General features: G+C 42.0%; 3 protein-coding genes and 1 pseudogene across 6 annotated transcripts in view; 2 read left to right on the top strand and 2 right to left on the bottom strand.

Moving 5' to 3' along the window:
* Positions 1 to 4,800: 4,800 nt before the first annotated feature.
* On the top strand, positions 4,801 to 5,599 carry fh (frataxin). Its single transcript, XM_065235193.1, has 2 exons — positions 4,801 to 5,153; positions 5,212 to 5,599. The coding sequence occupies exons 1-2, from the start codon at positions 4,851 to 4,853 to the stop codon at positions 5,479 to 5,481; spliced, it is 573 nt and encodes a 190-aa protein (XP_065091265.1). The 5' UTR covers positions 4,801 to 4,850; the 3' UTR covers positions 5,482 to 5,599.
* Positions 5,555 to 6,839, bottom strand: Spt7. Its single transcript, XM_065235192.1, has 3 exons — positions 6,633 to 6,839; positions 5,770 to 6,570; positions 5,555 to 5,709 (listed from the first exon to the last, which is right to left on the bottom strand). Exons 1-3 carry the CDS (start codon positions 6,773 to 6,775, stop codon positions 5,604 to 5,606), a joined length of 1,050 nt encoding a protein of 349 aa, XP_065091264.1. The 5' UTR covers positions 6,776 to 6,839; the 3' UTR covers positions 5,555 to 5,603.
* A 5,535-nt stretch (positions 6,840 to 12,374) lies between these two features.
* Positions 12,375 to 12,916, bottom strand: LOC135712231 (large ribosomal subunit protein eL20-like; annotated as a pseudogene).
* Positions 12,917 to 15,107: 2,191 nt separating this feature from the next.
* Positions 15,108 to 24,802, top strand: part of Mo25 (calcium binding protein Mo25) — a 43,701-nt gene continuing 34,006 nt past the window's right edge. For 2 of the 4 annotated variants that reach the window (XM_065235252.1, XM_065235251.1), the window contains exon 1: positions 15,108 to 15,230. The gene's annotated coding sequence lies outside the window, so the exon portion shown is untranslated. The remainder of the gene's footprint in view (positions 15,231 to 24,802) is intronic. The other 2 variants (XM_065235254.1, XM_065235253.1) reach the window with 1 other exon arrangement.

Raw genomic sequence — 24,802 nt, 5'->3', positions numbered from 1 at the left:
GTTCGATTTATTCACTTTAATAATGAGAAAGCGAAACGACGAACGTACACTTTTCACGGGTTTCTCAGCGCTGATACTTAAGTCAAACGGCATCTCCATAGAAATTGGGTGACTTAAGTAACATCGAAAACTATTTTGATCGGAAGGTGATTACGTCAAAAAGCAATTTGACTAGTAAATAAATTTAAAAATGGGATTTGATCCTATATTCGGACAGTATATAGTGTAATAGAAGGAGAATCGATTGACACTGATAGCTCGACTTTGTTTACCTTTGTTACATTCGACGTAATGAAAATTTGCTCTTGGTATATTTTTTTCCATTCGCGGTAAGTGAAGATATTTTTTATACAATGATTTTAATAAAAACAGTGAAATTCTTCAACAAACACCTGATATATCGTATGTCGTCGACAAAACGTCCAGAACGCTTGGCTTTGTCTTCAAGATTACTAAAAACTTCACAGACATTTACTGCTTGAAATCGCTCTATTGCTCTCTCGTACGATCTACGTTGGAATACTGCTCTGCAGTCTGGAGCCCAAACTACAATAATGGGGCCGAGCGAATTGAATCTGTGCAACGACGTTTTCTTCGCTTCGCGCTCCGTAAGCTGCCTTGGAGATACCCACTTCGTCTTCCAAGCTACGAGAATCGCTGCCAATTGATCAATGTCGAGCTCTTACGTATCCGATGAGATGTTTTCAGAGCCTTAACCGTCGCCGATACTCTGCAAGGAAGAATCGACTGCGAAGCAATTCTGCAACAAGTGAACATTAATGTTCAACCTCGATCACTACGCAACAGTCTTATGATGAGACTTCCACTTCTTCGATCTAATTATAGCTTAGGGAGCGCTATTTATGGCTTGCAACGAGTGTTCAACCGAGCAGCGTCGATGTTCGATTTCCACTTGACGCGGAATATGCTTCGCCGAAGATTATCTGCCTTTTTTGCTGATCGAAGACGCTTGACTCCCAACAACTAAGTGTAAAATGTAAGACTTATAATTTTTTAGTAACTTGGCAATGCTTTCCTAGTTATTTTCGTTTGTATCTTTAGTAACTGTAGTATATGTTGTCTGTATAATCTGTACTTTTTTTTTACAGCACATGATTGAGACTATTTCTAGTCTGTTGATGCAAACATAACAAATAAACAAACAAAACTACCCGTGGCATTCTTAAATGAACAGCTCCCATCTCGATCTGATGAAATTGTTCGAAGCTGAAGTCACCGAATCCGATTTTTCTGATACTTAGCCCAAGAATATGTGCCACGGCAAAGTGAAAACTTCACAGCAATCTGCCGGATGTTCGAACAACTGGTTCCTGAAACTGCACTTGGGGAAAGCTGGCCAATTGCAAGCAAAATTGGATTAAGCAGATCCGATACTTATGAGAGATCCGGGTGCTGACATCAACTCGTTACCAAGACCAATTATGCTGTATATTTATTGTAGAAATTATCGTTGCTCATTTTTATCATTGTTATCATTTTATTAAATAATTGAAACAAGAAAACACTAAACACCATGCCATAGTAAAACATCATAGAACATAGTAAATACAACAATTTATTATTGCATAGTGAAATCTACCAATGCTAATGCACAAACCCGTATTAAAAATAAAGACATACTCGATTGTAAATACCATGACATGTGAATTTTTGCTGCACAATATTTTTGATTACACTATTCTTTGTTAAGAACATACAATATAGTCGGCAAAAACGTAGGTGCGTTGTGTTTACTTTAAACCCCCAATATGGTAGAATCTACCGCACCATGGCGCCTGATGAATCTATTCGAAGCACCCACTACTGCCAGGACGTTGGAATAAACAGTTCACTGTTTAGGGTCATAAAATGAATTTTACGCAGGATTTTACGTTAGATAGGGTTAACTACCCCATTTCGGGCCTAAAGGGTGATACGGTCAAAATTTGGTCAAGGGAAAACGCGTGTAAATCGGTGAAATCGTTTATTTAAAAAATCAAATTAAATTTCTTTTTCAAGTTCAATTAGTATAAAATTCAGGAAAAATATTCAGTTAGGCTTCAACTTTTCCAAATCCGAATTGCCCGGCCTTATGCTTGACCCCTGCCATCAGATTTTGTACAGCCACCTTGTCCACCTTCTTCGCCGCAGAAAGCCAGTTTGCCTTGAACTGCTGCTCGCCCTTAGCAGTTTTTTTGGTCTTCTTTAGGTTCCGCTTGACAATAGCCCAGTATTTCTCAATTGGGCGGAGCTCTGGCGTGTTGGGAGGGTTCTTGTCCTTGGGAACCACCTGCACGTTGTTGGCGGCGTACCACTCCATGGCCTTTTGACCGTAATGGCAAGATGCCAAATCCGGCCAAAACAGTACGGAACAACCGTGTTTCTTCAGGAAAGGCATCAGACGTTTATTCAAACACTCTTTCACGTAAATTTCTTGGTTGACAGTCCCGGAAGCTAAGAAAATGCTGCTTTTCAAGCCACAGGTACAGATGGCTTGCCAAACCAGATATTTCTTTGCGAACTTTGACAGTTTCATGTGCTTGAAAACATCTGCTACCTTTCCCCTTCCTTTTGCCGTATAAAACTCCTGTCCCGGAAGCTGCTTGTAGTCGGCTTTGACGTAGGTTTCGTCGTCCATTACCACGCAGTCAAACTTCGTCAGCATCGTCGTGTACAGCCTCCGGGATCGCGCTTTGGCCGTCGTATTTTGTTTATCATCGCGATTTGGAGTCACTACCTTCTTGTAAGTCGATAGTCCGGCTCGTTTTTTGGCTCGATGCACGGCTGTAGACGATACACCCAGCTTATTTGCGGCATCTCGGAGAGAGAGGTTAGGGTTTCGCTTGAAACTACCGGCAACTCTCTTTGTCGTCTCAGCGGCTTCCGGTTTTCGATTTCCCCCCGATCCAGACTTCCTGGCTGTCGACAAACGTTCCCCAAACACTTTAATTACATTTGTAACGGTTGATTTGGCAACTTTTAGCGATTTTGCCAACTTTGCGTGCGAGTAGCTCGGATTTTCGCGATGCGCGAGCAAAATTTTGATACGCTGCTCTTCTTGCTTGGACGGCATTTTGACAACTGAAGAGTGAATTCCAAAATCAAAATAGGAGCAACATTCTACACACACACACCTTCAAAATGAGGGGTGTTCAGGTTTTTTAAATGCAAAATTGAAAGAAATACGTCAAGTTGATATTGACCAAATTTTGACCGTATAACCCTTTATTAAGCACAACCCGCACTTAGTCTTTCTTAATCTAGCGCAGTTTAGCACCAAAAGGAATGTTATTATTACTGATGGCTTCCAAATTTATTTACCTTTCCGTACGTACCGTAAGATTTGATAAAGAGAAACCAATCGTTGAGATATTGTCAAAAGTCTAACACAGCTTCTTGACGCCAAACTCGGCCTACGGATTCTAAACTCGGCCTAACGCATTGAAACGCCAATGAATTCACTTCGGCCTACCGGATGAAAATAAAAATAAATTCGGTCGGAGCGCTTCTTTTGTTTTTGGGAGTAATGGTTGCAAACCTTCATATCACGCGTTCTCATTGACTTCGTTCGGTAGCTTACTAACTAAAGTATCGTTCCAAACGCATAATTGACTTGTTAACTCTGAAATCATGGATTTATTTGAAGTTTACTGCTCGATAGGCCCAAAATGGGTGATTAGGCCGAAGTAGTTCTCTACCCTATTTGCACAAAAAATCACTAAAGGTAACAAAGCTGCTTAGCTGCCCAATGTAGGTATTGAGCGAATGGATTTGTATGGAATCCCAGATCTCCACGATGCTGTCTGAGGTGGAACTAAGACCCTAAGACGCTGTATATTCCATCCATCAGCGGAACAGCTTATGTTAATTTACTACTTTCATCTTACACCGAATAAATTTCACAAAATTAAATAAACTATTAAACTTTTGCTTATACCCCGACTATGGCTTATATCATGTAATATAGGCTGTCTTGCAATGAGCACTCATACATAGGATTTCCAGATGACTGGGGCCTCCCTTAGCTCAGTCGGTAAAGGCGCAGCTACAAAGCAGGACCATGCTGGAGGTAACTGGGTTCGATTCCCGGTCCGGTCTAGGAATTTTTCGGTTTGGAAAATTTCTTGACTTCCCTGGGCATAGAGTATGATTGTACTTTGTCACACAATTATACTAATGCGAAAATGGTACATGCATCGAAAGCTATCAATTTATAACTGTGCAAGTGCATCTGGAACACTAAGTTGAGAGCACGCAATAAAGCTAATATGCGATATGCAATAAGCTTGAAATGCGAAAAAGAAGAAGACCAGATGGCATAGCAAAACCGAAATAAACATGGCCCATGATGAGATTTTTCAATCCTTTAAATTTGTCGAACCTCTTAACGGAATCGCTTTATGAAGAGCTTTGAGTGGGTTGGTTTATTTCCTTTAAATTCCGTTATAATTGCTTATCTTTTGACAGATACGCGTATTTCGTCTACTACTTGCAGACTTCATCAGTGCCAAGTACTCAACACCAGATTTTTCATCCAAAACGAAGTGCAGTCGCAACACTCGATTTTGGATACTTTCAAAGCACGAAAACGAAACGCATGATTTTCATCCATAATCAAAATTAATGGAATTCATTTGTCTGACTCCAGAGAGACATTCGACACGCCAATTTTTGCAGTGCACTGTGAGCGGTTGAAATGTGATTCACACATTTGGCAACCATGCCAAAATGAGGATGATGATGATGATTGAAATCTGTCATCAGTAATATACAAGCTGATGCGCCGCCATCAGCCAAAATCAAAACAAATTCCAATTTTCATATTAAATTTTAGTCAGCTAAAACGCACCATGAGCCTTCTAGCGGCTTTCCGAAACTGTGCACGTCGTTCTCCACGGTGGATCCGTGTCACCTGCAACCAGCCACTGGTAAGTCCAGTAAGCCACCCGCCACATGACATTAAACACGGCGTCAACTTCAATCCTCGGAGGCACCTTAGTTCAATGAATCCCAACGACTTCATAGCGGCCTCTCTTATCGATTCCGTAACGTTTGAAACGGTTTGCTCCGACACACTGGAATCGTTATGCGACTACTTCGAACACCTGGTGGAGGAGGCGAGCTTTCTCAAATCAGCTGATATCATTTATGGGGTAGGTCCATCAATCGGATTATCAGGCGACCTTAGTTGTAACGATATTCACGTTCTAGGATGGCGTACTGACGGTAAATTTAGGGAAACCCTATGGAACATACGTAATCAACAGACAGTCACCCAACAGGCAAATTTGGCTTAGTTCTCCAACCAGTGGCCCCAAGCGGTATGATTTCATCCCGGAAAAATCGGCGATCAACGAAGGCTACTGGGTTTACAAGCACGATGGAGTTTCGCTGCATGAGCTTTTGCAGGAGGAAATTGGACACATTGTGCAAAAAGAGGTGGACTTCCTGTCGCTTCCCCATAGCAAACGAGTGAAATAGTGTAGTAGATACTCGATCATGTTTCACAAAGATAGCTTTCAATAGGGATTTTCTTTTGTCAAACAAACGGAAATTGATAAGCAGTTGATTTTTAATAGAAATATACTAAGATGACTGATGATTTACGACTCAGAATGATACGATTCTTGTGAATGTTGCTGGTCAATGTGTTCTACGGTGGAATCGCGGTTGGAATCTAACAAACTACCGTCTAGAATATCCTTTAGACTAAAAGATTGGAAGGATTCGTGTTGGTTCAAAACGTGAAATGTGATGGCATTTACTTACCCTGATCCTCCACCTTCACCGTTGAGGAAACTTATGATGTTTATCGTGGATGTCCCGTCTGGAACTCCGGACATATTCGCCCCTCCCTGGGACGACTGCGATTGTCCAGGGTCTAGGAAACTCATATAGTCCTCTTCTTTGATATCACCCATCTTGCTACTGGATTGCATACTCTGCGCAGCCGATAGGTGATTCTCCTGCATCAGCTTATCATACTCTTGGAAGATGTCCTTGAATTCCCTGATCTCATTCTTATTCTTATTCCCGATCTCTTTGTAGTAGTTATGCAAACTAGTAACGCTTCGCTTGGTAACCGAATGGAAACCCTTCTCCAGTGTCAAAATATCCAGGAAGGACTCCGTTTCGCGATTTTCACTAACCAGGACATCTCGCATTGCTTCACACAGCATCCGCATGTACTGATCCACCCCATCGACCATCATGATCAATGCTGACTCGTTGATCTCGGAAAAGCCGGCCACCCTTAGCAAACCACAGATGACCTTGCGGTGCACTTGCATCAGAACCGGTCTGGTCAATTTTGGGTAGTTTTTCGGTTCCCCTCGGGTAAATTTGCTGTCGTGAGGATGAACGAACCACAAAGGTCGAGTGATTTTCTCGTTCTTTGTCAGATCGGCAGTGTTGGCCGGAGGAAAGTCAATATTCGGCATCAGCTGACACGGATTGAGGATATAGCTGTATCCGGACTTGGTCGAATATGTATCGATGAGTGTTTGAATCATCTCGGTCTGATTCATTACTTCGACCGTTTGGGTAACGAGCGGGTTTTTCAAAGGGAGGCTGAAAGCCAGAAACAAGCATATGAAGATACTTCTGATGGAAAAACGAATACCGGAACTTACCGTTTTTCACGGGTGATGGTGTATGGTAATTTGATCTGTTGGAATTTTTCCATCTTTGTCATGGGCAAGATTATTTCGGTACTGGCAACTTCCTTTTTCTTGTCGCTGTCATCCTCGAAGGAGCCCCAGTATTTTCGTTTCATTTGGAGCAGCGTTATATATTTACAGATATTTACCTACTTTTCTTTAATATGATCTTTGTAAAGTTTGCACAGAAACGTAATTATAAACAAAAGTCTGATGGACACTTTTGGCTGCTGAGACTGTGAACGCGTTTGATGACGAATTGATGATGATCATTAAGATTTTGACAACTAAACAATGATTATGGTTTGAAATTTCCCTGATGATGTCTCGAAAAATTTCCCATTTCGTGCACTGAACAAATTTAATGATTGAAAAAATTATTAGATTTTCAAGCTGAACAATGCATTAGGTTCTAAGTAATACCCCGTTCACATTACAGCGTATATCACGTGATATCAGTGCTAACATTTGAAAACGGCACAAAAGCCATTTGTAAACAAATGGTTTGTGGGCCCTTTACTCACTACTTGAAGTACACCCACGCGACACAACAGCAACATCGGGTAGGGGAAATTTCCCCCTTCCTGACGATGCTGTTGGTTTGCGTGGGCGTTCTTCGGGTAGCGAGTAAAGGGCCCACAAACCATTTGTTTACAAATGGCTTTTGCGCCGTTTTCAAATGTTAGCACTGATATATGCTCTCTTGTAATGAGCACTCATACATCTAGTTTTCACTGGAAATCCTATGTATGAGTGCTCATTGCAAGACAGCCTATATTACGTGATATAGGCTGTAATGTGAACGGGATATAACATTGATCGGTTCTCCACATCGACTTTCTTTTTCGATAATAACATGGGTACAGAATATTAAAAAAAAACTACAAGGGACAGCCCTATGGGGTTGTACACAATGGTGACGTAGGACTACGTGGTCTTATACAATAAATCTTATTAGTTAACTGCAGCAGGAGCTTGTGTTTTGTGTAGGAATAGGAATTTGAGTGGGGTTCTCGCTGTTTAAACTCTTTAGTATGACGCGCTTGACATAGATGGCCCACAGCGACTCACGAAGAGCTACTGATTCCGATCAATAGCGGTGCCGCTTCTTCCTCCTTCTATGAATGCTCATGTGGGCTGCAGCTCGCTGCTGGCGGGGAGCCTTTCGTTGTGTAATGTAAAACATTACCACTCATCACGCGGTGATTGAATAAACACCGTTTGGTGAGACCGGAAGGAATTCAACTTTGAAATCTGTGTTAGGGAAATCGCTTTTCGTAGGCAAGCGGTGATTATTTTAATTATCATAGCAACAATTGCACATTGGTGCAATTTTCAATAGTGACATTTTGAAAAATGATATAGTCTTAATTTTAACAGATTCGTAGAAAAAAAAATTCCTATCAATTGGTGTATTCAGAATAAAAATCCATCATCTCTGGATCAAAATTAGACCACTTTCATACCACGACCGACTTTGGTTTTTGAAATTCCACACCCAATGTTGCCTTCAAGTACATGGTATGTTAGATTTAAACATATCTAGATGGAGCTGGAATTAGGCGTAAAAGCTTTTGTAAACAACGAGGTGATTTTTAGGAATTCAAGGTACGCCCACGCAAACTAACATTACCGTCGGGTAGAGGAAGTCTTACCCTATCTGATGGTGACCCGATTGATGACCTTGACCACCACACACGGTGATTGGAACTGAATCCGATCAACGGTTAGGGCCAACCTTGAAAGCTAGCTGCTTGGGGGAGCCTTTCGTTTTGAAATGGAGAACACCACCACTCATCACACGGTGATTTAATAAACACCGTTTGGTGCGACCGGATGGAATTCAACTTTGAAATCTGTGTTAGGGAAATCGCTTTTTGCAGGCAATCGGTGATAATTTTAATTATCATAGCAACAGTTGTACATTCGTGCAATGTTTGTTAGTGAAATTTTGAAAAATAATAAACAACAGATGCGTAGGAATATTTCTGATCGATTGGTGATAAAAATTATTGAAATTGGTTCAGGGGCAGCTGAGTAATTAACGTTCAAAATCTTTCATAATTTTGTTACATGTTCTTTTAGATTTTCACAAAGTGTACCCCCACAAAGAATGCACAGACGTAGTCCTACGTCAAAAAATACCATAAACGAATAATAACTCAAAATATTAAACTATTCCACAAATGGTTTGGATGATACCCGGAACGCGTCGTTAAGTAAAATAACCATAATAATTTTTATTAGGGACCGTTTCTGGTCGTGTTTGTAGTATTAGAAGCTAGATAATATTGTGTGAGGCAGGATAATTTCTCAAAATGGGATTATACCATCTGTTTACTGTTTATGGCCATACGACTGCTACCATTGATTTAACACATGGTGGCTCTTTATCAATGATTTGCTCCTCAAGCCGCTGCCATAAAATACAATATAATTTACGCCGCCGGGATGTTCTGAGGTATAACATCTCTGATCACGAAGGGAAGTAAAGCCGTTGGTCCCCGGTTCATGAGTTGATGGGTCGATATGTAGCGTCCAGGTGTGGGAGCTGTCTCCCTGGTGTCGGTAGTATTGGTGCTTAGCACGGAAAACAAGATCTACGGAATAAAAAACCAAAGAAAAAAAAAATAGGCTAGTCAAGTAGTGAGCCAATTTAAAATCGTTAGTTTCCACCGGCTGGTACCACTGACAGTTCATCCTGGCGGTGCAAAACCTTATTAAAGCCATGACGTTCATATATGGTCCGGCTATCCAGCTATCTGGTGTTAGAAGCAAGAATATTATAAACACTGTTGAGTACTCAAGTGACGACGTCACTCTACCATAACATTCCATACTGCCAAAAGTGAGATTTGCGTCACTGCCAACAGCTGTTTCGTGTAAAAAAATAAACATTGCAATGAAATACGTTTCACTAACACCCAAGACACCAATAAACCTGTTGGGCCGGACCTTATATAAAGGACGTTATTTCAATACAATGTCATTTATATCTATAAGGCTTATTGGTATTAATGAAATGTGCAAATGTTTAGTGGTGTTTGTATTCATTGCAATGTTTCTCTTCTTATACTAAACAGCTGTTGGCAATGACGCAAATCTCACTGTTCACAGTACACGGAGGCAAATAAACTTAAGAATTTCATAAGACTCGACTAATGAACGACTCATATGAATTTTATAAGCGTAATTTATGAATGATTGAATGCCCAACATGAGGTAGCTAGTATATACTACTATAACCATTTAATTTCTCCAAGCGTTGAAAGACGAGTGGTCAACACACAGTTCTAAACGCTCACTTTGATCCGTGTTGGGCTGGGAGACAGCAATCTTTGTGAATGTGAACAAGGTTACCAAGACGCCGATCACATTATTTGGTCTTTTGCTGAGCATCGTGGAGTCAGGTCTGAGCTGTACGATTCCCTCCGGGCTCGAGGTAGACAATCTAATGTTCCAGTTCGGGATATTTTGGGAAGACGCGATCTGGAGTTTATGAAACTCATATATGTTGTCTTGGAGAGCATTAACCTTAGATTGTAAGTTTGGTTAACCTTGTGTTTAGTTTGTATTTTGTGTTTGTGTGTTTTTTTTAATGTTTGTTTTGTAATAATAGTAGAAATACACTACTGATATCAAGTTGAATATGAATAAGTTCATGTTTTAGGAATAATGAAATATTTGTATCGTAAATCATATTTCAAACCTCCTTCTCCCTCTCCACATCCATGAAACTGTAAATCTCCACTAACCTCGAGACGACCGCGAGTAATCAGTTCAATTCCTTCAACTCTAGATTTTAACTTTAGATTTAAGTGTGTGTGTGTGTGTGTCATCCTCTATCCCTCACCCAGCCGGGGGCGTTGGACAAGTAGAACTGCGAATAATTTGATCAAATCTCATGCTCCGTAATGGTGCCCTTTGTGTTGTGAAGACTAGTACTTCAAAAAGGGTAACTTTTGAGGCAAGACAGGGTGTCCTCAACAAGTTAAGGGAACAGGATGCACTAGATGTCCACAACAGGTACAGCAAAACATCACATAGACGCCCTTATTCACACTAACTACTCAGGGGATAGAAGGTCAAGAAGAGCCACCGCCACCAACTAAAGCTTGAACCGGGTACCTGGGACTCCCACGATATACCCGCGGCAATGGTCAGCAGACGATGCCCTGTGCGTATTTAGTAGTCCCAAGCTATTTCACTCACCCCTGCATGTTCTGCATGAATCCACACACCCCTGATGTTATCTGTCAAACTTTCATAGCGAATCAAAACAAACATAGTGTAGTAATAGAATTTCAACTAGAATAGGGTACGTTAATCGTTTGCTTGGGACCAATAGGCTGCTAAAGTGGTGAGCCAATTTAAAATCGTTAGTTTCGTATTGATTGTTGGTTATATGCAGGGGGTAAGTCACTCTGCCACCTTGTGTTAACACCCACAAAAACACACTCCGACACACTCCAAACACCTTGCCACCCAGGCAGTCTCCGCACAACAGATAGTTTTTCATCAATCCTGGCAAAACTTCCAAGAATGTTTACATCATATGTTGTTTATAATAGACCAATCCATGATCTGATTTTATCATTCATTTTTGACAGTATGATCTGCTTTTTATTGATCTGAACCTCTCAAATGAGTAAACAAACCAAACTAACCTGCCAAATTATTTAGAACGCTTGGTTTATTTATGTGACCCAGGATATCAGCGATTTTTTTGCTGTAGGTTTTTATATAGCTTATTACCCTACTTACCGTATATTTTAATCTCTATTCTGCGATTATTTCCTGGGGTTGTTTTTAAATTGGTAAATTTATTTTCGCGATATTATTACAGTTCATCATGGACGAGGTAAGTTTTTATTTAGCATTTTTACCTGCATTTTTAATTGTTTAGTTAACACCGAATTTTATTGCAGGATTACTTCTGGCAAAAACTGGAAGGAATGTATGGAAGCATTCATACTCATATAAAAACTATATTGAGCATGTCTAACCTATGCAATCAGTCGCTTGGTCCACACCAACAGACCACAAAGCTAACAGCCATCGCCGATGCCTCTGAGAACTGGAACATCTTTAGTTTCACGCGGCATGTTGCTAAGCTGCATGATTCACTGGCATCAGAAGTCATCAAACGCCTTTCGTCAGATGTCGCTTGCCTAGAAGCTTCACCTCCTCCGAGGAAGCTTCCTCTAATTGAAATGGGCGATATAGAGAACACGATCGGGATCGAGAACGACCATCAGCAAAATGATGAAACGACTCATTTCACCGAGACTCAATGTTCATCAACAATACCGTCTCCGTTGGTTGCCAACCTCAAGCTTGAGTCGACAAATGCTACCGAACCTGACGAAGATGTAGATTTCATGATGATAAATTACAATCAAATTTGTCGATCACCCCTTTCTCTTATACACTTAGTACGGGGCGAAGTTTACCAGCTGTGAGCTTTCATTCGCGAGTAATCGACGTCTAAAGCCATTGTTTACAAAAGCAATTCGGCCCTTTTGAAATGTTCACACCGCATTACTCAATTACGAATGTCCGTCATTGCTAAATTTAATGCGGCATGAAATCGCCAATTCAAACTCATCCATCTTCACAAAATAGTTGTTCTCAAGGGAAGCATTGAACCATCTTCCTTAGGATCCACTTTTATTCCACTCACGGATTTTCTTTCTCAACGAATCACGAAGAATGTTCACATGGTTTCTTACGGATCTTCATCAATGTTACTCCCTAAAAAAGAGTTGAATTAACAGTACATTAACGGCGGCTCCTGGTTTACTGATAGTAAGTATCCGGTCGGCGGAAAGAGAACAGCTTCCTGTAGCGCTTGTGGTGGTATCTTTGCACCAGCGGGAAACGGATCTTCGAGTCGTGGAACTGCTTGATGTGAGCACGACGGGTCTTGGAGGCCTCAACCGATTCGACCTTGATGATCTGTTGGGAAAACATTCGCATCAGTGATTCTTTCCGGGTCAATACTACCAAAAAGCAACTCACCTGAATGCCAACGGTCAGATTACGATACTCGCGGTACATGTTGTGGGTATGGGACGGGAATCGTAGCGCAGCCAGATACCGAAGTTCTTCACGCGCAGCGGAGTTTTCTCCAGGATACGCTTGACCGAGACAATCTCACCGGTGGCCTTCTTGAACTTACGCAGCTGCCGCAGGAAGTACCAGAAACGGGACTTGGCCACAATGGCCACGATCTGGTCCGGTGCGAAGATGTGCATCAATTCCACCATGTATCACGCACAGACTGTCGTTTGCTTATTGGATTTTACAGGATTTTCCCATAGGAGTAAAGAGCTATACCTGTATACAGAGTCACAGTCACCGTCAACGCCAATAAACTACTAGGGAATTCGTTTATTATCGGTGTTGGAACCAGTTCCAACCCAGTGCGAAACCGAACTTTTTGTCAGTGCGAACCTCAACCTGAGCTAGGTTTTAAAAACAAACGAGCAAACTGACGTTTGTCAGAAAACAAGCAGACCCAATCCTGATACCCGATCCAGGTTGGAACTGAATAATAAACGAATTCGCTATACGACCATAGAGGTAACTCTAAGACCACTGGGTCCCGAAGAAAATCATTATTATTTTTGGCTCACTCAGTACCAGAACAACGGTCCCAAGCAGTCCCAAGCTATTTCACTCACCCCTGCATGTTCTGCATGAATCCACACACCCCTGATGTTATCTGTCAAACTTTCATAGCGAATCAAAACAAACATAGTGTAGTAATAGAATTTCAACTAGAATAGGGTACGTTAATCGTTTGCTTGGGACCAATAGGCTACTAAAGTGGTGAGCCAATTTAAAATCGTTAGTTTCGTATTGATTGTTGATACGACGATCGCAGGGGGATCTGTCATTTTCAGCGATGTGGAAGTCATGGTTGCCAGTAAACATTGTATGTTACCGCTTGACGTTTTGACAGCTCATTCGACACAGAAACACCCTGAAACACCCAAAAACACACAAGAAACACAATCAGCACAGTCACAAGGTGGCAGAGTGACTTACCCCCTGGTTATATGTTTTATTTGGATACACAAAATGTTTGAAGCCATGCGTCATCTAAACCATAATTTGCATCACCACAAATACACTTGTCAACAATCTTCAACTGGAACGTGCTCATCAAATCACTTCACCCGGGAGCGCATTCCCGATGCTTCCACGCATATTTTTCTCTCCACTCCAACCACACAACAACCAAATATCACTTTTCTTTTTCAAGACACTCCGCGCACAAAAGCAATGCACATCGCAAAACCCTAACAATAGATCAGCGCCGTGCTCATCACCGCGTAAATAAAAAGAAATAAAAATTTTCACTCGCGGTGCCACAAATTTTTGGTCCGGGAGAAACAATAAAACCAACAATCAATACGAAACTAACGATTTTCAATTGGCTCACTACTTGACTAGCCTATTCGTCCCAAGCAAATCGATTAACGTACCCGATTCCAGTCAAAATTCTAGTACCACACTATGTTTGTTTTGATTCGCTATGAAAGTTTGACAGATAAAATGAGGGGTTATTGGATTTTCCTATACTTCGAGGGGTGATTCGACTAGCTTGGGACCGAAGATAGTACCAGAGTTGAGCCAAAAAGTTAAGCACGTTTCTTCGGGACCTACTTGTCTTAGAGTTACCTCTATGATAAAACCACGCAGTGCCAAATCTTCTGATGCTTGCAATTTTGCAAACATGATGAATCATGTTTTCTTTCTTGATTCTAAAACTTCTCGGAAAGCGAGAAAACCACCACTCACCCACGTATAACCGTCCGGGAGGCAGAGTGCCAGCGCTAATCCGGCAAATGCAGCCGAAAACTATGAAAGAGAATGCACGCACAAAACAGAGAGCAAATTTAGATACAACATGATACAACCGTATCCAAAGGCGTTCAAAACTCGACTCCAGATTTTAACTTTAGATTTAAGATATTAATAATGTAAACGCAAAAGCTGTGTAAAGTTTATTCGATTAAGCCTGCACAAATAAATAAATTCACAAAAAAAAAACACACAGTTCCAGCGTTCCAGTTTGCTCAACTTTATTATTTTTTTGTTAACATTATTTTTCATAAGGCAAATTAGTGAAATTCATACTGATTTATTGTGGCTAAAATTCATAAGTGGGATCTTATTGAATTCTTACGTCCATTTGCCTCAGTAATATAGAATATTATGATAAAGTGACGTCGTCAGTTGAGTGCTCAGCAAACAATATTTTTGCCTCTAAAACCAGCAAGCTGCCTGTTGACTGGTGTCCTTATATAAACATCATTGGTATTGAAGCGCCCATCGCATGAGGGAAATTATCCGCTCATCGGGCAGCACTTTTCCGCGATTGCGAAGCAACAGCACAAAAGCGAACTGTCAAAATCGTGAAAACGGTGCAGCAACGAGCGAGCAGCCAGCAGCCAAAAAGTGTTAAAACGAAGTTCGTCTCACCGTCGAAAAGTCGTGTTGTGTGTGGCTAGTGTACGCGCAGAAAAAGAGTCTCCCATCTCTGCCTGGTATTATCGTCATGTAATTTTCCTTCAGCATTTCCCATGTTCCGTTCCGCTAGTTTTCCCCAATCACAGTTAATAGTGCGCTAGCGAATCGGAAACGAGAAGAAATTTAATTTGGAAGTTTACTACATCTACTTTCGGAAGCTGTGTGCCATCAGCAGCAGAAGTAGTGGTTCCCCGTAGATCGGAAGAAGTGCAAAGAAGAGAGCACGGGAAAAAGAGTGGTGTGTGTGTCCGACGGTGAAAAGGATCATCGTTTCTTACGTAGTTTTTTTTTCGTCGCTCTGGTGCTCCTCCGAAGTAGCGCCAGCAGCAACTGAGATTGTGCCAATTTTGCAAGCAAGCAGCAGAATCGAGAGGAGGTGTAGAGAACCAACGGAAAGGAAAATAAACTACGTTTTAAATACACAATAGACTCGAATAGATTTGCTGGAGGTCGCCGTGGTCTTGTGTGTTGTTCTCCGGATGGAACAACCCGAAGCAACGAAGGATTAGTGGAAACAAAAAGGGGATGGAAGTGACCTAAGGGAAATAGTTTGGCTTTGTTTTGATATAGTGTGTCCCTCCCGTTTCTCTCCGCATCACCAGCTGGTAGCCGAGCTGCTGACGCGATATCGAACCAAGTTCCTCGTTCCATAGATTGGTGTGCGATTGGGTGGATTGATGATACCTATCATCTATCGTCTCAATCGGTATTGTGTCTGTGAGGAGTAAGTTAACACCTTTTAGCAGCACCATATAATTCTATCGAGAAGAGATAAGCGACCACGAGTGGCAGCAGTGAAATTATATTTATAAATATTTGTTTTCGTTTTTTTTTGCATTTGCAAATTGGATGGGGGAAGGAGTGGAGGGACGGGGGCTTTTAGAATCATGTACTGTCCCCCGTCTATTTGCACACATGTATAATGTTGGAGGACAGTACTGGTAAATATAATAGATGTTTTTTTTTATCTTGCTGCTTTTTGTGTCTACAATAGGTAGCTATAGAGCTTGCATGACCATGACGATGACATCGAAGACGACGTCATCATTGAGAGACGGCTGTTTTGTAACATCTTCGTAGAATATAATGATGGAGTATGGTTATGAGCTACTTTACCGAGGTCACTATATCTTCATCACATTGGTGTGGCAGCCACCATAGGTTTGACTGACATGATAAAGCATTTCTAAATCTAAAGCAGCTCGCTCATAGACTGACGTTGTTTGAGCCGCACCTCCATGGTGAACAGACGGTCGAGTGTAGCACCTTCTCACTCTGGTATGACCACGAACTAGATCATTGGGTTTATCGCGATGACATTGCCCTACCTAGCTATGCTATGTTTTTTCCAACTGGAGGTCTTTTGTCATCGGGTTTTTGAAATAACGCTTTACATTACACTTCCTGTAAACTAATGCCACAGTTAACCTGCCATGCTAGTAAATCACGAATTCTGGCATCGAAATGTCATGGAAGCGATAGTGCAGAATCAATTGGGATGCGCAACTTCATTACCAACTTCTTGTAGCTGGATACAGCAGAAGTTCGTTTCGCCGAGCACGTATCCAAAAGAACCCATCGGCAAGTCTCGCCACGTCTCAAGTTGGTAAATTTGTTTCTCCTTACCACGAACTCCATATTCAACATCATACCAACGTTATTCACATCTTTATCATCGCCACCGGTAACCAATTTGGCTTCCTTCGGTGGAGATTTCATGCAGTATTGTTTTCGAGATGCTTCATACAAAGTCTGCAACTGTTGTAAGATTAAATGTCATAAAAGCTTACTAAGAGTCTACAAGAATCTAAAACGTTATTGTTGATGAAAGCAGAAACTGTCTGAATTTATCGGATCAGCTATTTTGAACAACACAAACATTAAGACCTTCCCTAAATTGTGTGTGTGCGTATTCCCTCTAACCCCCACTGGCCGGCAGTGTTATTATGGAAGAACTCTCTCTACAATGTTGCATTTATGGTCATTGTAGAAAGCTTTAGTCCGGGAGTTAGAAGGTGATAGCTCTATTGCAGATCCAGCAACCCATTTCAGAATGTCTGGGGAGTCACGCCCATTTCGAGGTTACTTTCAATTACAATAAGCCCCGCATGTAGGTATTGCCTCTATCAATTGGATATTAGTATCACACACACACATTTCCAGTTTCAAAATATTCTTTTGAATTTTAGTATATTTCGTTTGTTTCTTTTATTGTAAAAAGTATTTGGACTGGTCTCACCATATTAATCTACGCTTTGCATCTCATTTCGTGATTCATCTTTGTCGGAATACTTCCTTCAACAAACCCAAATTGTCTTGCATTGCCATGGTCATCTGGGAGGAGCTTCGGGTCTAGTGCTTTCCCCAGGAACCTTTCGTGGCCACCAGCTACCACCCGTCCAGTCTTTGGCGTATCCAACGAGGCATCTTTCATATTGCTTGCAATCTCCGACACCGACGAGAGACCAGTAGAGGAGCATTTTTGCAAGCGAAAAACTTGCTGGTTCACGGCAACGTCGGCCACCGCATCACCACCAAAACTCGCGATGGGCACATTATCAGCACGTTCCCAGGCTAATTCATACCGGACCGGGTTCAAACTCGCTCACGGTGTGGCATCTCGCAATAAAGGGTGTCCACGATGAAATTGCCACACACAAAATTGATTCGCAAAATTCGAGTTTTCATCCGATTGCCATCAAATTTTCAGGGATTGAGAAATAATTATTAAACTTCATTTTACCATTTTACTCGTATTTTATTTACAATCCATACGCAAATGCCCGCACCTTGGCCTTAACCCCGGCCATAAGATTCTGCACAACCTGTGATTCAACCGTTTTTTGCATGTAAACCCATACTTTCTTCAGTTCCTCGACTGTCTTCACTACCTTAGGTCGTTTAAGAAGGTGCTGCTTCATAATCGCCCAGTACTTCTCGATGGGGCGGAGCTCCGGAGTGTTGGGAGGGTTGAACATTTTCGGCACGAAATTGACCTTATTGTCCGCATACCACTTCAGCACGTCCTTGGAGTAGTGGCATGAGGCCAAATCCGGCCAGAAGATTGTTGGGACGTTGTGGGCCTTCAGGAGAGGAAGCAGCCGCTTCTGGAGGCACTCTTTTATGTACACCTGTCCGTTCATCGTGTCCTGGGTCACGAAAGGTGCACTCCGCTTCCCGCACGTGCAGATGGCTTGCCAAACCAAGAATTTCTTCGCAAATTTGGACATCTTCTGAGTGCGGACATGCTCCGGAACGCTGAACTTATCCTTGGCCGTGAAAAACAGGTTGCCGGGGATCTGTTTGAAGTCGGCCTTCACATATGTTTCGTCGTCCATGATGCAGCATTCAACTTTCGTCAGCATGTTGAGGTACAACTTCCTGGCACGGGTTTTGGCGGACTTTTTCTGCTTCTCGTCGCGATTAGGGGCCTTTTGTACCTTGAACGTTCGAAGCCCAGCCTTAGTTTTGGCCTTCTGGACGAAACTTCGGCTTAGGTGCAGCTTCTTAGCCACATCCCTAACGGAGGCGTTCGGATTTCGGTTGAAGGCCCCAACTACGCGGTTGTGATTTTTGGTGTTGTACGGAATACTTTTTCCTTTACTTCTGGGCTTCCGATCGGTGGTCAACCGTTCTTCGAACCGCTTAATCACTCGCGACACCGTGGAATTCGCGATTCCCAACGTTTTAGCGATGGAACGATGCGAGAGATCCTTGTTCTCGTGATGAATGCGCATGATTTTATCACGCACGAGCTGTTCTTTCGACTCCATTTCCGCGAGTTTTGATCACAGGACTTTAAAACTTGCAGGATGTAAATAATGCACTATGAACTAAATCCACCCAAATTTTCATTAAATTCTACCCAACGGTTAAAAAGTTAGAGCAATTTCATAGTGTGGCAATTTCATCGTGGACACCCTTTAGAGCAGAACTACATGTCAAAAATGTGCCATCCAAACTCGGATAACCGGGCTCCCGGGAGGCAATGAAAATCGACACTGAATAATGAAACTGAAGCTGCTAAATCACTAAATGATAACTTTATGAACACTCTTGAAACTGAATTTCAGCACAAATCAAAAGCAAAAAAAATGTTTAATTCGCTGACGAAAAATACGCAGCAAAAAAAAAAACACGTCAGTTGTCAAGGGCGGTCTACTGCGGTCTTCTGCCATGAGATATTTAGAGATGTGACCCGATATTTTAGAGATGTGATGGATAAAAAACGATATTATTAATTTTAGTGATTATATCGGATAAAGTGGATTGATTCAGATATGAATCGATTTACCAAAATAAAGATTATTTTTCATAAAATTTGAATAAATCTGAGTATTTAGTCCCCCTTGTTAATTTAAAGATGCTTCATGAATTTATCTAAAAGTGGTGAAAACCCACGTGTGACTGTTATGTGTTTATGAGCAGTGCATTAAACTACCTGAGAACCAACGTTGCCAGATTGTTTTAAAGTTTATTATTTTATATTTTAGCTGAAAATTTTAGCTTTTGGACTATGATCGGAAAATTCTGAAAGAAAACTCCGGGAATGTTTGAATTAGCTTCTGAAGGAACATCCAGAGAAAGAAGAAAGAAGCTCTTCTGGACGAAATTTGAATTCAAAGAAACCATCGGAAAAAAAAATCGGATGTCACATCCAAAGGAAGCCAGAAAAGCTTCGGAAAATGGACGTAAATTCCAGAAGTAGCCGGTTTTAGGGGAAACCAGAAGAAGTTCGGCAAAGCCTTCGAATAAAAGTCGAAACCTATGGCTTATGGACACACTTCCAGAAGAAGACGGAAGGAACTTCCTGAAGACGCTGGCAGACAGTTCCTAAGGTAGATTGCAAGAATCTTCTGGAGAAATTCGGAAGCCAGATCGCCTTCGGAACAGTCAGAAGAAACAAGGACATAATTCCGGAAGAAAGAGATTTCTGGGGGATGTTCTAATAATCTAGCAAATTTTCCTGATATTCATAAAAAACCCCTGAAGACCCCGCAATGCCCTGAAGTTTTCGGAACATTCCTGAAATGCACTTAGAATATTCTATAATTGCACGGAATTCCTTAAAAGTTGTTGTAATTTTCTTGAAGTTAATGGGGCTGTTTTAGAGTTCTTTGATCATCGTCCAAGTACTCGAAACTTCCCCGATTATAATGAGCCTACCTGAATATTTGTAATCATCTTTGAATGTATCTGGACTTTCTTGAAGATCACGCAATTTCTTAAGTGCTCTCACAATTTTCTTGAATTTATTGTATCATTAGCATTGAAGATCTTCGATCTTCCCGATTTTTATGTTCTCACAATGATCTAATGTTTATGTAACTTCCCTTACGTTTCCTAACTTTGTGGAACATTGCCTGAGTTTCTCGGAAATCCTTTAAAATATCAGCATTTACTTGAAATTAATCTGTCCTGATGTTCACGGAGCTTTCCTAAAGTTCTCTCAATTATCTGAAACAAATTCAACTTTCGTGAAAACCATTAAATTGCCCTGAAGTTCCTTGAACTAGAGAAGTTTGCAAAATATGTCTGATGTTTTCGTAACTTCACTGAAGTTCGCTGGACTTTCCTGAAATTTCCGGGTTTTGGAATTTGAACAGGAGTTAATGGAACTATCTTTAATTTATCAAAACTTACTCAAAAGTCTAGACTTTTTTCCGAACTTCTTAAAAGTTCCTGCAGCTAGTGTGAATCCGCAATAAACATCTGGAAACATCCCTGAAGTTAAGGGGAAGTTGAAAAAAAAACTGGTGGGAGAAGACGGAAGAACCATTCGAGCGATGGCTGAAGAAGCTTCCAAGGGAAGTTGAAATAAGTTTTCGGGAGGAATCGAAAATTAAATTAAGAAAATTCCAGGCGAAAGTTGGGAAAAAATCAGGAAGTAAATGTTCACAGAAAAATATCATAAGAATTGGTTTTCGGAAGATTTGCTGGTGATTGAATCAAAACGCGTGTGTACAGAACAAAACTTTTATTTCCACTAAATTTCTTCTCTTCCTTTTCCTCTCTCGGTCCTACGCGGGATTACCGGGGGGTCGCCTGAAGTATTTCACGCGTAGCATCATACTCCCCCCGTTGAGTCCATCGGATCAACAGTTGGGAGAAAACAGATCTTCGATATAGCTCGTCGGTATTCTCCAGTGTTTGTGCAGATCGTAACCACCCGCACTATTTCATCCAATACTACCAAAGCGCCAATCTCGATCTTGGTAACTTCGTTATGCCACTTCGGCCTGGACTGTAGCTGATGCAAATATTCAGCCGACCAGCGCTTCCAGAAATGCTCCTTCATCAGCTGGATGTGTTGCCAACGATTTAGTCGGCCAACTTTCACTTCGGAGTATGACGGTTCAGGAATACTCAAGGCCGATCTTCCAATAAGGAAGTGCGATGGAGTCAGTACTTCGATGTCATTTGGATCGTCTGAAACTGGAATTAGAGGTCTGCTGTTCAAGATGTCTTCACATTGGGCTAAGAAAGTCGTCATCTCTTCAAACGTTAGCCGGGTTTCATCGATGACACGCTTCAAATGGTGCTTAGCTGATTTTACCCCAGCCTCCCACATACCACCAAAGTGGGGGCTGCGCGGAGGGATAAAGTGCCATTGGATTCCCTTCGAAGTACAGAAATCGTTGAGTTTTCGTTGATGGGCTTGATCGTCAAACAAGATGCGCAACTCTGCCAGCTCATTGTCGGAATACATGTTGGTTACCATACCACGTCTGCTAATGAAGCGCTGCAGCGCACCGATGAAATTCTCGGTCGTTAAGTTGGATACCACTTCAATATGAATTACCTTGGTGGCCAAACAAAAAAACACAACAAAATAGGTCTTGTATTCAGTTTTCTTTCTACCCGGACCAACTTCCTTGAGATACACTGGACCAGCATAGTCGACTCCAGTATTCGAAAACACAGGCGACGGTGTAATTTGATAGTTCGGTAGGTTGCCCTTGAATTGATTCACTGGCTTTGGGTTATGGCGAAAGCAGACATAGCACTTGGAGACGATCCTCTTTATCACCAGCTTTACGTTTATAGGCCAGTATCGATCACGCACGATAGACAGCAAGCCTCGCTGCCCGACATGAAAATATTCCTCGTGTAACTGACGGACAATGATTTGAGTCACATGGTGTTTCTCCGGTAGCAAGATTTGGTGTCTTCCATCATTAGGTATTGACGAGTACTTGAGACGACCGCCAACCCTAATGAGTCCGTCAGTGTCAATGAATGGAGCGAGACCTTGGTACTGCTTCAACTTCTTCTTTTTATCCTTCAGTGCGTTGAAAAGTTCCTGAAATTCTTCCTTCTGTACCAGTTTCACGATTACATGTGTTGCCTCAGCGATTTCTTGTGCTTGTAAGTCGGACGTATTACAAACCTTCGTGCGTATGTTCTTGATGAACCGCAATGCATACGCCCACGCTCTTTGCAGCCGTCGAAAATTGCTCACCTTATTCAAATCGATGTGTGTTTTCTGATGTACAGCAGTAACAACAGTCGTTGACTTGAGTTCTGGAAGTTCGTTGTCGTCCAAACAAATCCTGCCTTCATCGTGTACTGGATTCTGCAGCCACAATGAAGATCACCTTTAAACCACTGCTCCATCGTGAGTAGTTCTGCTGGTAGTACCCCACGCGAGATTATGTCCGCAGGGTTGTCTTGAGATCTCACATAGCACCATTCGTAATCGAGGGTCAGTTCATGTACCGTTGCGACACGATTTGCAACAAACTGGTTCAAAGCAAGCGGTGATTTTTTCATCCAGCTCAAACATACTTGCGAATCCGTGTGAAGTATCACATTCGACAAAGAAACTTTCATTGCAGCTACAGTTTTTCCACCAGACGCGCTAGAAGCAAAGTTCCACACAGTTCGAGACGAGGAATAGTCGTTGGTTTTAAAGGAACCACTCTTGACTTTCTACAAACCAGCTCAACATTTACCGTTCTATCGGGGGAGATGCACCTTGGAAGCATCCGAAAATTCGTGAAGTTCTATTGCTACTGCGTCGCTTGAGATTACACACCGCTTCTTTTGTAGTTTGTTGACAGATGGCAGCTGCTCCCGGAAAATTGTCCACAACTGGTACTGGTCGTCCGGCAATTCTTCGTCCCATCCTAGCTTGATTCGCCACATATCTTGCATCAGTAATTTTGTTGTCGTAGTCACAGGTACAATGTAACCACATGGATCAAAGAGAAGTCCAATGGCAGAAAGTACGCTGCGTTTGGTTGGTATGGGATTCGGCAGTCTACCATCAAGTGGATTCACGATGAAGGTAAAGTTGTCGTCGTTGGAATTCCAAATCAAGCCGAGAGTTTTGATCACATTGTTAATGTCAGCATCTTCAACGTTTAGCAGTGATTCTTGGAGTTCAACCGGAATACTGTTTCGAACAACTTCACTATTGGAGCAGAACTTGTGAACTCCAAATCCTCCTCGCCTCAGTAGTTCCGTAAGTTGCTTGCAGATTTCAATCACCTCTTGCTCGGTATTTGCCCCAGTAAGAAAGTCGTCGATATAGCTGTTATCTTCAATGACTCTGGCTGCGAGGGGCAGCTCAGATGCTTCATCCTTTTCCAATTGCATCAATGTGCGCGTTGCCAGGTATGGTGCACTGGAACAACCGTACGTTACAGTTGTCAACTCGAATGTTCCGACTTCGTTATTTGAATTCAGCCATAGAGTGCGTTGATACTTCCTATCATCTTTGTGAACATACACCTGACGATACATCTTCGGAACGTCTGCTCTTATTGCCACAGGAAAGCAGCAAAATCGGAGGAGAATTGTAATAAGGTCGTTTTGCACTGTTGGTCCTGTCTTTAAAGCATCGTTCAGCGAGAGACCTGACGTGGTCTTCGCCGAAGCGTCAAACACTACACGGATTTTTGTCGTCGAGCTTGACTCCTTGTAAACGGCGTGATGAGGTAAGAAGTAGCAATCATTGGGATTGTCATGGACCTCACTCATATGACCGAGGGCCAAGTATTCTGTCATGAATTCAGTGTATCGATTCTTCTTGTTTTCGTTGACGATCGATCGTAGTAGACGATTGAAACGTGTCCGTGCGGTTTCCAAGGAATTGCCAAGTTGACCCTTGTTTTCGTTGAATGGCAGTCTGACAGTGTATCGACCTGTTTCCTCACGGGAAAATGTTCGCTCGTAATGTTTCTCTACGGCTTGTTCTGCTAGTGTGTATGGTAAGGCTTCCTGGCATGTTTCCAACTCCCAGAATTTCACGAGGGTGCGATTGAGTTGTTCGTCGGTGACGTTTAATTGGCAAACTCTAAGATTCGGACCGCCTTGATCCACCTTGACGGGACCGCCGACAATTTGCACAAAGCTTATACTTAACTTGCGTTTCAGCGTTATTGACCCCGCTGATTGGGATGTTGACGTTTTCCATGACAATGTTCAATTTTCTCGCAAGACCTTCACAGATTAAGTTCGTATCAGATCCTGAGTCCAACAAGGCACGGCATACCACAGTTTTATTTCCGGAGTCACACACAAGCACTTCTGCGGTCGAAAGGAGCACATGTTGTTTCAGCATGAACGAATTTGCACAGTTGATAGATCCATGTGTT

This window comes from Ochlerotatus camptorhynchus, unplaced genomic scaffold, assembly GCF_037179485.1.
Source record: "Ochlerotatus camptorhynchus isolate MF236.1 unplaced genomic scaffold, CSIRO-AGI_Acam_v1.1 ptg000467l, whole genome shotgun sequence".
NCBI classification, from domain to species: Eukaryota; Metazoa; Arthropoda; class Insecta; order Diptera; family Culicidae; genus Ochlerotatus; species Ochlerotatus camptorhynchus.
The sequence above is the reverse complement of the archived record's forward strand: the minus strand, read 5'-3'. Positions and strand labels throughout refer to the sequence as shown.